This window comes from Protopterus annectens, chromosome 9.part0 (assembly GCF_019279795.1).
Source record: "Protopterus annectens isolate FY-2018-M chromosome 9.part0, PAN1.0, whole genome shotgun sequence".
In the NCBI taxonomy this organism is placed as follows: domain Eukaryota; kingdom Metazoa; phylum Chordata; order Ceratodontiformes; family Protopteridae; genus Protopterus; species Protopterus annectens.
Window position 1 is genome coordinate 637,423,662 of NC_056743.1, and position 12,245 is coordinate 637,435,906.

The following is a 12,245-nucleotide window of genomic DNA, read 5'->3' on the forward strand; positions in this document are numbered from 1 at the left end:
GCTTAATGGCAATCTTTCTGAACTTGTGCATATTGAGGTAATCCCTTATTTTCTGTATAGCATTCTGCAGTTGCTCCTCTTGTTCTTTGAGAGTCCCTCTATTCTGCAATACTTCAACATTTTTCAGTCCCTCTAAATAATTCGTGTTCCTTCTTAACCACATCTCCCTTTCTTTTATTTCCACCCAACTTTTAAACTGCGCTTTAAATTTATCCCACTCCCTAGATATATTTTCTCTAATAGCTCCTGAATAATTTCCACTGCCCACATGTTCCTGTGATATGTAAATTCTGACTAGCCTAGCTCAGTTTTTGTATCTAGGGGAATAATATGTAAATTCACTCTGAACTAGTACTGAATTCACATCTTCCATGCCAAATATTTTCATAAATGTCATCAACAGTCTAGCCTCCTTTGCTATACTTTCCCTTCTGGGCCCCCCAGACACATCTTCACTGCTGCAAATCAAATTTCAGTAATATTCCTTGCTGAAAGATGATTATTTCTCCTTGAAGTTTCTTAAGCTCCATTATAGCACTTTTAGGTGGAATATAAATACATGCCAATGTAATCTTTTCCCTTTGCCAGCAGCCCCTGAGTACAACAAATCTACCATTAATTTTTTTATCCTACTCTATTATTACTGGAGCTCCTCTTGCAATTAATATAAGTATTCCACTTTTCCTTTGTTCAAGGTACTCCGTCGAATTTGCACTCTACATTTTTTATATAGTTTACTACTCTTTCTTTTTTGTATGTATCTGTGAGACCACTGGCATTTAAAGACATTATAGAAAGCATCATTGTATTAAAAAGTTATTATTCCCACCTTTTACAAAAACAGCTTTTTGTTAAATGTCTAGTTCCAGTGTTTGTATTACACCCATAAACTGTTTAGTACGTTGAACTTTTATACTGTCATTTGTTGTCATATCAATTTTTGCCTATGTCACATCTTACAAAACTATTTTGTTTTATTGAAAGCCCTCAAACAAAAAAACACCCCAATACCCCCTAAAACCTATTAACTTAATGCTAACACACAAAACGATGTAATCTTCAAACACTGAAGTTTTACTCTCCTAAAAGTAACAAATGTCCCAAACTGACAGCCGCACACACAGACTTGAATTATCCTAAAAGAAAGGTTATACATGCTAAGATGCATGGTGCAGTCTGTGTTTCTACTAAGTACTGTCTGGTTTTGCCTTATCTTTATAGCTCTCCCAAATGAGAAAACACCTGAATGCTTTCAAAGAACATTATCTCCTGGCCAATTTCTCTTTATCAGATTATAGCCAATTTCTCTCTATCATTTTGTCTCCACGGAGACATGAGGATCAGATAAAGAATTGCCACTAAGCATACATTTATTTGCTAGGAAAAAAACCTAATATTAATGTTTCTTTTTCCATTTCTTAAAATGTGTTATCAGGTCAAGCTAAGGACTTTAATCCAGACATTCCCCCAAGCAAAAATGAGAAAAAGCACATGATTTTTTATTTTGTCATGCTCTTTTAACCAGACTTTTTTTTTTTACATTGCAGTGCCTACATTTATTAAAACTGCACAAAGAGAAAGACAAGAAGGAAGAAAGAAAGAAAAAAAAGGAAGGAACAACTGTTTACAACTGTATCCCCATTACACTTGAAAACTACTGAGAAAACTGTATAGTATGCAAAGACAATCATACACTATAAAAATAGTATTATTAAGAATAAGTTGGTTTTACTTATAGTTATCTTTCTTCCTCCTCTTCCCCAACCCCAAGTATTTTCCACACATTAATGACACATGAGATAGGGCATATATGTTGGGGTCGTTTACAAGTCCAAAAAAGTCCAATATTTCCAGATTTTTTTTGTTCTGTCATAGTTCATAAATATAATTATTTAATTTCCATGGTACTGTTTTTATTTCTGTTCATTTCCATCTCCCATATCCTGTCTCTGCTTAATTTCCAACTTACTCTCAATTCTTCTAGTCAACTCTTGTGCTCCATTCCTTCGCTCCAGCATTTTCTGTTGAAATATTGGAAAAGGTTTCACTGGCACCATCTCTCTCTGGTCAGTTACTAGAAGAACAGGAAGCAGAATTTTCCTCCATTTCACAACTCACTTTTTGTTGGACAAACTTTTGTATTTCCTCCTTAGCATGTACTTCATTAAAGAATGATTTTGTCCCACCAGGGAAGAATATTTTGAAGATAGCTTGGCACAGCAGTTTGAATCTCATGCCTGCTTCTCGACTTTCCCTAAATAGTGGATTACATTTATTCCTCTTCTGCCTGGTGTAAGATGAGTAATCATTCTCCACAAACACTCCGCTGTCTCCCACTTTTAGCACTTTGTCTTTCTGCACAGTTTTGTCAGACTCAACTCCTTCTGCTGCTAGGATTTCATCTTTACCAATAAAGGTCTAGGTTGTTTTCTCATAGCCAGGTTGAGAGCATACACACAATGTGCTCTTTCAATTAACTCCTGCTGTGGAATACCAGTCCAGTTGCTTATTTGTGCTTTCATAAAATTAATACAGTTTGTTCCTTCCAGCTTCTCTGGTACAGCTGAAAATCTCAGATTTTCCCTATGTACTCTCTCTGTCCTCTAATTCTATTTTTTTTAAACATTTCTTCTTGAGCAGTTTCATAATCAGCCAGCCTTTTCCTCATTTCATTCTCTGATTTTGGCAGTTTTATCACCTCATCTGAGTATCTATTTAAAGCTTCTTCCATTTATTCCAGCCTTTTGTTGTTTGAGTTGATATACTCCATCACTGTTTTGTTCTCTGTATTTCTTTCTTTCCGACATCCAGGCAGTGCACTTACTAGCCAGTTATTGAAATTTACCCAGAAACACAAAAGTCCACTGGCCCACTCTTCTGAGTTTCTTTTTTTAACTGGGAGAGTTAGAATTAAGCTGTTACTCAATGTGCACCCATCAATGAAGTCAACTATGCTTCCACTGTTGAGGAAGAATAATTGGATGTGCTTGATAGATCTTCAGGATGCATACTACCACATAAATGTTCTAGGAAATATATTCACTTTTAGCTGGGAGCCCATCATTACCAATTCAGAGCTCTGCCCTTTGGTTTTACCATACAACCCCCTGGTATTTACCAAGTATATAACAGTTGTGTCAGCTTGTCTATGACTGCAAAGTTTCCAGGTGTTCCATTATTTGGATGACTGGCTCTACACTGCACCTTCCAGGAATCTACTCATTCAAGCCATGGACTCCTTACTCTAACTGTGCATAGACTTGGAGATTACTGTAAATCTAGAATCATCCAAACTACAGCCAGTCCAGTCTAGACCTCATTGGAGCATTTTCAGATGTATAATTTTAAATAGCAAAACTCCCTCAAACAAGAATTACATCCCTTCACCATCAAGCACAAAGACTCTTATCTCACCAGAAATGATCAGTGAGATTAATGCTTCACATTTTAGGTTCCATGGCATTGGTGCCAGCAGCTAGATTTTACATGAGAGTTATTCAATTGACTCTTGACAGTTTGATGGTAAATCATGAAACAGTCTATGTCTTTTCTAATGATGCTAATAAACATCTGCAGAATTCACATACAGTGGTGGCTAGAACCTCCGCATGTTCTACAGGGATCCTTTCACCCCCCCCCCGGCACAGTGACCACAGATGCTTCCCAACTGGGGTGGGGGTCATTATCTGAGAAAGACAGTCCATGGCACATGGTCCCAAACAGAGGCCAGTCTTCACATCAATATACTTGAGATGAGAGCAGTCCTCTTAGCCTGCAGGCCTTTTAGGACTCTCTGCCCTTGGGTGTGATATTTGTTCAGACAGACATACAACATGGCAGTTGATTAGTATATCAACAAACAAGGAGGAACTAGATCTTATCCTTTGTGTTGAGATGTCATGACAGTATGGCAATGGGTGATAGCTTATCACTGCTTTCTAATAGCAATGCATATGCTGCGGAAATCCAGTGTACTTGTGGACAGGATGATTAGGTCAAGTCCCACTGCCTCATGAGTGTTCCCTCAATCCATTAGTAATGGAGCAGATTTTCAGCCAATGGGGCCAACCTTGTTTGGACTTCTTAACATCTCCCCACAATATCAAATGCAACAAGTTCTTCACTCTAATTTCCCAAGAGGGGGAGTCACCCAGGGGGACACTAATGTACCCTCTCCCCATTTATGTTTGTCTCTCAATGCCCCTAATTCCAAAGTTTCTTCTGAAAGCATCTGTAATGTATATCACAGTCATCCTTATATCCCCTTATTGACCATGACAAGTATTTTCCTTTCCTCTAGACTCATCTATTGCACCCTCCCTGGGTACTGGGCTCAAACCCAGGTCTTCTGTTTCACCCATCAGGGTTGACCCACCCAAACATTCAGTCCTTCAAACTGACTGTTTGGTTTCTCTAATTCCAATAATGGTTAGACAGTCCAGATGTTCATCTTCAGTTGGCCACATTTTGTCCTCTTCCCAAAAATACTCAACTAGGAAAATTTATAAGAGCAAATGGAAAAGATTTTCTATTTGGGGATTGGAAAAAAATATTGACCCTTTCTCAGTCCCTTGTCCAGCAATTTTGGACTTTCTCACACACCTTTCCCAAAGTGAAGCTAGCTATTCCACATTCAAGGTACAGTTAGCTTCAGTATCCTCTTTCCATATGGGAAAATCATATGCCCATTTCATCTCTCAAATTTTCACAGGTTTTCCTCTTGAGGTACCACTAAGTTTTCCAGTTAGAGCTCCAGTCCCTCCACATGATATTACTATCGTGTAACAGGCTTTGAATGGGCCCCATTTAGAACCTGCTGCAAGGGTTGCTCTGAAGTTTTTATCAATGAAGACTATTTCTGGTGGCCATCACTTCTGCCAGGAAAATGTCTGAGCTACACACCTATCCTCAAAACCTACCTAATTTTCCACAAGGACAATGTCCCTGAAAACAATTCCCTCTTTTCTTCCCAAGTTGGCTCCAGAATCATCCATTAACCTGCCCATATATCTTCCAGTGTTATTCCCAAATTTTTTGTGCAAAGATGAATATACTTTGCATTTGCTAGATATTGTAGTTACATTTTTATTTACATGTGACAAAAGCTTTCAGAAAATCTTAGCAGTTATTTGTGTCCTTCTCTACAGCCAAATTGGGAAAAACAGTGTCCAAAGTCACCCTTTTGTACTGGTTGTCACACTGCATTTCCTTTGTCTATAAAGAAAGAGGATTGCCACTTCCTTTAACTCCAAAAGTTCATTCTACTAGATCTGTGCTTTATCTACAGCCTTCTTCTCTCATGTGACAATTGATGACATATGCCCTGAAGCTACCTGGTCCAAAGCATATACCTTAATCTCACACTCCAAAGTTGATCTGCAATACAGATATACAGCCTCTTTTGGTTCAGTGGTACTCCGGAATATCCTCCCATAAGGCTTCCCATGTGAGAAAACAGCTGGGGTCTCTGTTCCTACATTGAGGAATGGATGGAAGACACAACATCAGATACAAACGTTAGGTACTCACCATAACGATTAATCTGAGTTGTTTCTATCCTTCCTCAACTACCCTCCCACAATCCACCTCCTTAGCTTTTGTATGCATATTTTTCCTTATAACGTTTCCATTCAGAGATGACCTTGCCTTGGCTCCTGAAGGTCATGTTTTCACTTTTACTCTCCTTTCTCAGCCAAGCAATATTTAAGATAGGTAAGCTGTTGTCTGTGAACACCATTATAATTTTAAATTCCCTTTTATTAATGAGCAAACTCTTTCTGAGGTAGCTCACTCATTACACAAGGGATCATGGGTAGGTGGAGGAGCCTGAGCACCAGATCCAAAGCTTAGAAGTGGCCAAAGCCAGATCTGAGGTTGGATCAGAGACCAATACATTCAGGAAAGGTGGAAACAGACAAAACATATCTATATTATTGTGCATACATAACTTTTGTTTTTGGCTGGAGAAACACAGGAAGATTTGTTGAAACAATTCTACTTTGTCTGAAGGAAGAAAAACTCTTCCCAGAGCAGAGTCCAACAAATACCCCAAGAATTGTTTTCTGTGAAAAGAGATGAGAAAAAAAACTTCTGAAAGTTTATTTGAAAATCCATATGGAGTAGAAATTCCTAAACAGGTGCTAAAGACTTTTGACAGCTGAAAATAAAAAGAGAGTCTGAAAGAAAACATAAACATCTAAACATGGAAAAATGTGAATGTCAAAGTCTGTAGAAAGCAATGGCAGAAGCTAGTAATTTTTTTAATAACCTTGGTGCCACAGGCAGTCCAAAGGGTAAAATGGAGAACTGATAACATAAGCCAGATACAGTAAAAATTAAGAAACAACTGGAATGCTCTGCAATGGGGGTGTAATGATAGGCATCCTTTCAATACAGCTTTACCATAAAAGCTAGAGCAGGAATCAAAGGTACAAGAGACTGAAAAGAGAACTTGTTAAACTTCAGACTCTTAACTAAAAGGTTTAGAAAACAAAGATTCAGTATGGGCCTCCAGGAACCTTCTGTTTTGTGAACTAGAAAAATTCCTGAATAAAAACCTTTGCCTAGAAAATTGGGAGAAAGATTCTACGACTCCCTGAGACATTATAGGTTGCAGGATGGGAGGAAATAGAAAAGTCTGGTTCTCTGGACAAAAGGGAATTCCTTGGAAATGGGGAGGAATTCCCATTGCTAAACGTACCTGCACTGGGAGGGTTTATGTTTAATGATCAAATAAAACGGTCATTAATGGCTGTTCATCATACAAAGATCAGGGAAAGTTCTCTTTATCAAAAGGCCAAATTATTAATTACATTGAACAGTCATAGTTGGCCAACCTAAGGGGAACAGAATGTAGTACCTACTTATTGGTAACCTAGGGATAAGGTAACCTGCTCTTTCCCCACTGTAGTGCGATCTTGGAATTGGTATATAGAATTAGCTTGGAGTGTGGGGGGCACAGAGGGATAGATTCCTGTTCCAGAGACTTCCCATACTCTGGAAAAAACTACCTATCTATATCAAACAAAGCTCCTCATTAGCACTCTTCAAGAAAAATCTTGATGATTGGATGGGAGATAGGAAATTCTCCCTGGGGATCACTTCTGTGGCTCTGCTCGACAGGGACACAGGAAAAGCCAGGCTACCTTTTTGGCTAGACTTACATAGGCCCTAGGGCCAATAGCCTAGTACCTACCTATGAACAAGAGGAGGATTTGGTTAACACCAGTCCCTACTTTTGTGGGGGACTGCGCCTCCCACACCCCCAGCTAATTACATATACCACCTCCAAGATTGCACTACAGTGGGATAAGGACAGTTTTCCTTATCCCCAGGTTACCAATAAATAGGTACATTTCACTTCCTTTACATTGGCCAACTATGATAGTTTGATGTATTTATTTATGATCGCTTGGCCTTTCAATATAGAGAACTTTCGCCAGTCTATGTACGATGAATGGCTGTTTGATGAAAGTTCTGTTCGATTGTTAAACAGAGACTCCCCTCTGGATTACCTCTAGAATCCAGTTGTCTAAGACAATTTAATGCAATAATTGGAGGTGAAGTCCACAGACATGCATGGAGAGGGGGAAGAGCCTGAATAGACAGATAATCATGCTGACTGAGAGGAAAGTGCTTGATTATAAGAGGTTGCCCCTTTCGTTTTACAGCCCCCTTTCCATTGCTTTTAAAAATCATCTTTGCTGGCTCCTTGATTAAATTGCTTATTGGAGAAGGGAACAGAGAAGGGGAGATTACTATTTGTTTTGAAAAAGGAAGACTGAAAAATCTGAGAGACTCCTTGAATCAGTTCTCCCCTTTCATCACACATTTTAAGCACCTCAGCTGCAGAAGGGTGGAACAGAAGCTGTTTATCCAACATTGTTGCCTCACAACAAGAGGTTCTCTGATTCAATTCTTGGCTGGGGTGCCTTCTGTGCCGAATCTGCAAGTCCTCCCTGCATTCATGTGGGTTTCCTCCAGATACTCCGGTTTCCTCCCACATTCCAAAGATATGTGTCTGCATTCCTCCCCGGGCATCCACTGAAAATAGGTTCTGTCCTACTCGGATTTTCCCAGTCAACAAATGTTAAATAAACTCCCTTAGAAATGCAATGATAGCTTGAACACACTCAGGTTCCCATCTAAACACAATTATTTTCACAGAAAAACACAAGCTTTCTTCATAAAATAAAATTTAGTGGAAGGTTTTCCCCAATGGGGACTTATCTACACAGCTCTTGAAAATTCCTAGGCAATCATCAGCTTTTTTGGGGGCCAACTGAAGGAATGCTCTCTTCAGCTACACAAAGCTCTGAAGGTTTTTGCTCTCCTACTGTCTTTCTTTATGGTGCTGTGCTTGAACGCCTGGCAACTGGAGCATGAGGAACACAATCATATCTTATTGGAAGCTGTCCGGTTGCAGTGGGGAAAGACGCATATAGTTTAGGCCAGTGTCTGGACTGTAAACAGTAATTAATATAGATTTTTTTATATGTTACACGAGTCTATAATCAAACTATATTAAAAGGTCAGGCTGAAATTCATAAAATGAATACTCTTTCATTTAGCATGTGACTGGCAAGTAATTTTACTAAAGGAAAAGTATTTCTATGAGCACACTATTTTTTCTTAAGTAATAAAAATTCTATAATGCCATCAACTTGTAAACTCTCTATTGCTGTCTAGATTTTTAAAAAATGTGTGTAGGAGGTTAATCGGCTATCTGGTAGCTCTTGCATGTATGTGAGTATGTGTTTTGATATTAGCTGCACTTGTGCAGCCTTATGTCTTAACTTTGTAGACGGATATCTCCTATAATGGACAAGCCTTGAATGAATCAGTTCTTATAAGCACAACACAGGTGAATTTAATCCCAGAGAAAAAAACATGCATTACATCAAACAGTTGAAACCAAAATATTTTGTCAAGAATTATATGATTTTTAAAACATTATGTATTTAGCCTCTTGGCTGTGCACTCCAAAATGTAAAAGTTTTACCAAAAAGCTGAGAACACTAGGTCTCTGAACTCCCAAACACAAGATGAAAAGGATACAGTGCAGTAATCCCCCAGTATGCCACACAAACCAGCAGGAGTACAAAGGTCACCAAAGGGTACAGAAGTGAGCTCATGATGTATCCAACAGCCCTACAAGAAGAAAGAGCATGAATAAAACATTCAGATATTCTAGTTATTAAGAAGACTGGTAAAAGTGACATACAAAATAGAATAAGTACATAAACCAAAGGTAAAATTCTTCTCAAGACCAGAGACCAAACCGGTTCACAAGATATTTGCCAGAAATGTAGCCTTTTGATACAGGTGACCATGGAAAAAAATCAGTTTACATCTCATCTCTTTGCAGCAGTGTACACTATCTTTGTTTCACCTCTCTTCATCATGATTTTGCAGTATTTTTGTTTACAGAATTAGCATTTTCTGAAGCACATCATAACCTGACAAAAAAGGCCATAGATCCTTATAACTTTTTAGGCCCTTGAAATGAACATTGCACTGGCAATATTTCAATGTAAACCGCTATTAATTTGCCATCTTTGCTTTAATTCCCATTAATTACTTATGTTTTCTTTTATTTTATTTGTGAACCATGTTGGGTCACTAATCCTTCTGGATCACTTTCAGGTTCTGCCTGGCATTACAAAGAAATAGAAAATAATTTGCAGTAATACTAGTAATACAATGTTTGGCAATACAGAGTAGTAGAAGATTATATACACTACTTAAAGAAATTAGATTCACATTCTTAAGATAATATACTATAACAAATATATGTACGGGAATACCTTGTGAAAATCATGCATTGCATTATTATTTTATATTGCAACAATTACTAGCTGTGTTTCATTTATTTGTTAATTCAGGCCCCTGGGATATGGCTGAAAATGGTTCACTGTTAATTCAGCCAAAACTACTTACCAGATAAATTAATAAGTAAATAAAAAGGTTTCCTAACCTGACATTGAAGCATAGCACTTAATGTACAGAGAATGCAAAATGTCCATAATGGCGACTCTGTACAATAGTAAAACTTAAACCAAAAAGAACAACTTTAAATGTATAAAGTTCACAGTGCAGCATGAGTGGCATTATAGTGAGGTAAGAAATTGCAAGTCAGTTTTGCTGGCAGCTTGCTGGAACAGTGGTTCTGAACACTGCAAGTAATATTATGGGTCCAAATCTATGTGTTGGAACCCTTTTCACTTGAAGTGCAGTCTGTTCCACTTTGATATTATGACTGCACATTATTATTCACATTAATTTATTATTCACAGAATTTATTTATTAGCATTTCTGTATGCATTTAAATACTTACATATTTAGTACACATTGCCACACAGGTACTTCTATATGCATTCACACACTACTTGTTACTACACAAGAAAAAGGTTGTATGTATATATTTAGTACATGTTAGCACCATACAAAACGAATGTCCTAATGCAAGATCAGTCAAGCAAGTTAAGTTCCTAGTGCAAGCTCCACGCTGTCAGTGAAAACTAATGCACTTAAGTTTTTCTTGAGTTACTGATTTGAATTACTGTAGATAGATATGAACTTCTGCATTCTCTGTGTGATAAACAAATCAAAGTACTCTGCTATGATCTAAAGCTAAGAAAACAAATAAAAAAATCTAGAAATTCTATTTCAGTTTAATCCTCAGACCAGAGACCTCAGTAATGTTGCTTTCCTTAAAAATTTGCAGAATGACATTCCCGTTTTGTGAAATACAGAATTTTAAATCAACAGCAAAAGAAACATTCAGTTTTCTTTTCCACCAGAGTTGGGCATGTATAAATGATTGCAAAATATTCTAGATTTTTCATTACAGCTTTTCAAAAAGCAACCCATACTCACGCCTATTCATGTCTTTACTGAAGTCCTTTTATCCAAGTTTTTATTGTTTGAATAAATACCTTAGGAATTCCATGACATGAAGAGAGAGTGGCAGATTAAGAGCACCTTGGACCCCAGGGTGTTCAAATCATGACCCCTCAGCACACACACACACACACACACACACACACACACACACACACACACACACACACACACACACACACACACACACACATTTTTAGGACCATGCATAAATGCATGTGTTCTTTCATTCATCTTCCTGATTGTTTTAAATTGTATTTCTTCTTTTATACAGCAACGTTTGTTAGTGTGTTTTATATTTGCCGTTTTGAACATGTTTTCTAGTAAACAGAGAAGCAAAATGTATGAACCCATTACAAAAGTACCCATTTCAACCATAAAAGGTCACTCAAACTTCTGTCATTATAATCCATCAATATCTGTGCTCAAAAATTGTGATCACTTTATCGACTGTGTACATATCATACGTCTGAGTGTGGTAAAAATGGCCAAAGTAAAGTATTCCATATTACTTTATATAAAAGCACACTAGTGCTACAAAAACAGACTAATGACTTAACATTATACATTCAGTAGGGTTGGTCATTTTTATCCACAGATATCCCCCAAACCCAACAATTATAGCTACATTGTTGACTGTGTCATCTTCAGATGTCTGAGTCAAACAATTAATAATAATCATCAAAGTCACACATTTCAAATTGTTTCACACAAACAGGCCATAGCAGAAGTATTCAAACTTAATTCACACGCATGCACACTAGTCCTGCAAAGCCAGATTAATGACTTTTAAAATGACTAGATGATAAATGTATAAGGTGATTTCATCCACAAAAAGCCCCCACCCAAACCAGCAGTTTTAGCCACTTTGTTGACTGTGAACATCCCTTACTGTTAAGGAGAAATAAATTGTACATACTTTATTGGTAACACTGGATGAACTTCTTGAAACTGTATAAACATCACAGTAGAAGAGTATTTATGAGAGCATATGAAATATTAATCACCTGATAACATGCTTAGTCAATATGCACAATCTTTGCAGATGTAAAAGTCATCTGAATAATTCCACAATAAATAGAGCAGTTACTAATGCAGAGGTTGCTACTGTCAAACAGTTTTGCATTTCATTGTGCCATCTGCAAATGCAGTGCCTGCCACCTCTGAAGAATAATTTGCATATTTTGCACTAAAAAGAATGGTCTGCTGGTGATATGGCACATTTCCTGAATTAGATCAACTATATGATACAGAATGGCTGGCAAATACCACCAACCAGTTCATAATTATTAGACATGCAATCCAGGAGACAGCCCAAATTTCCAATTGCTCCAAAGCACTCC

The 12,245-nt window shown here is 37.6% G+C and overlaps 1 protein-coding gene across 1 annotated transcript in view; it reads right to left on the bottom strand.

Annotated features, from left to right (window-relative positions):
* Positions 1 to 12,245, bottom strand: part of SLC44A4 (solute carrier family 44 member 4) — a 1,277,084-nt gene that overhangs the window by 277,474 nt on the left and 987,365 nt on the right. Inside the window, exon 14 of the mRNA XM_044082136.1 lies at positions 9,058 to 9,150. Coding sequence (XP_043938071.1) covers positions 9,058 to 9,150 — 93 coding nt within the window. The remainder of the gene's footprint in view (positions 1 to 9,057; positions 9,151 to 12,245) is intronic.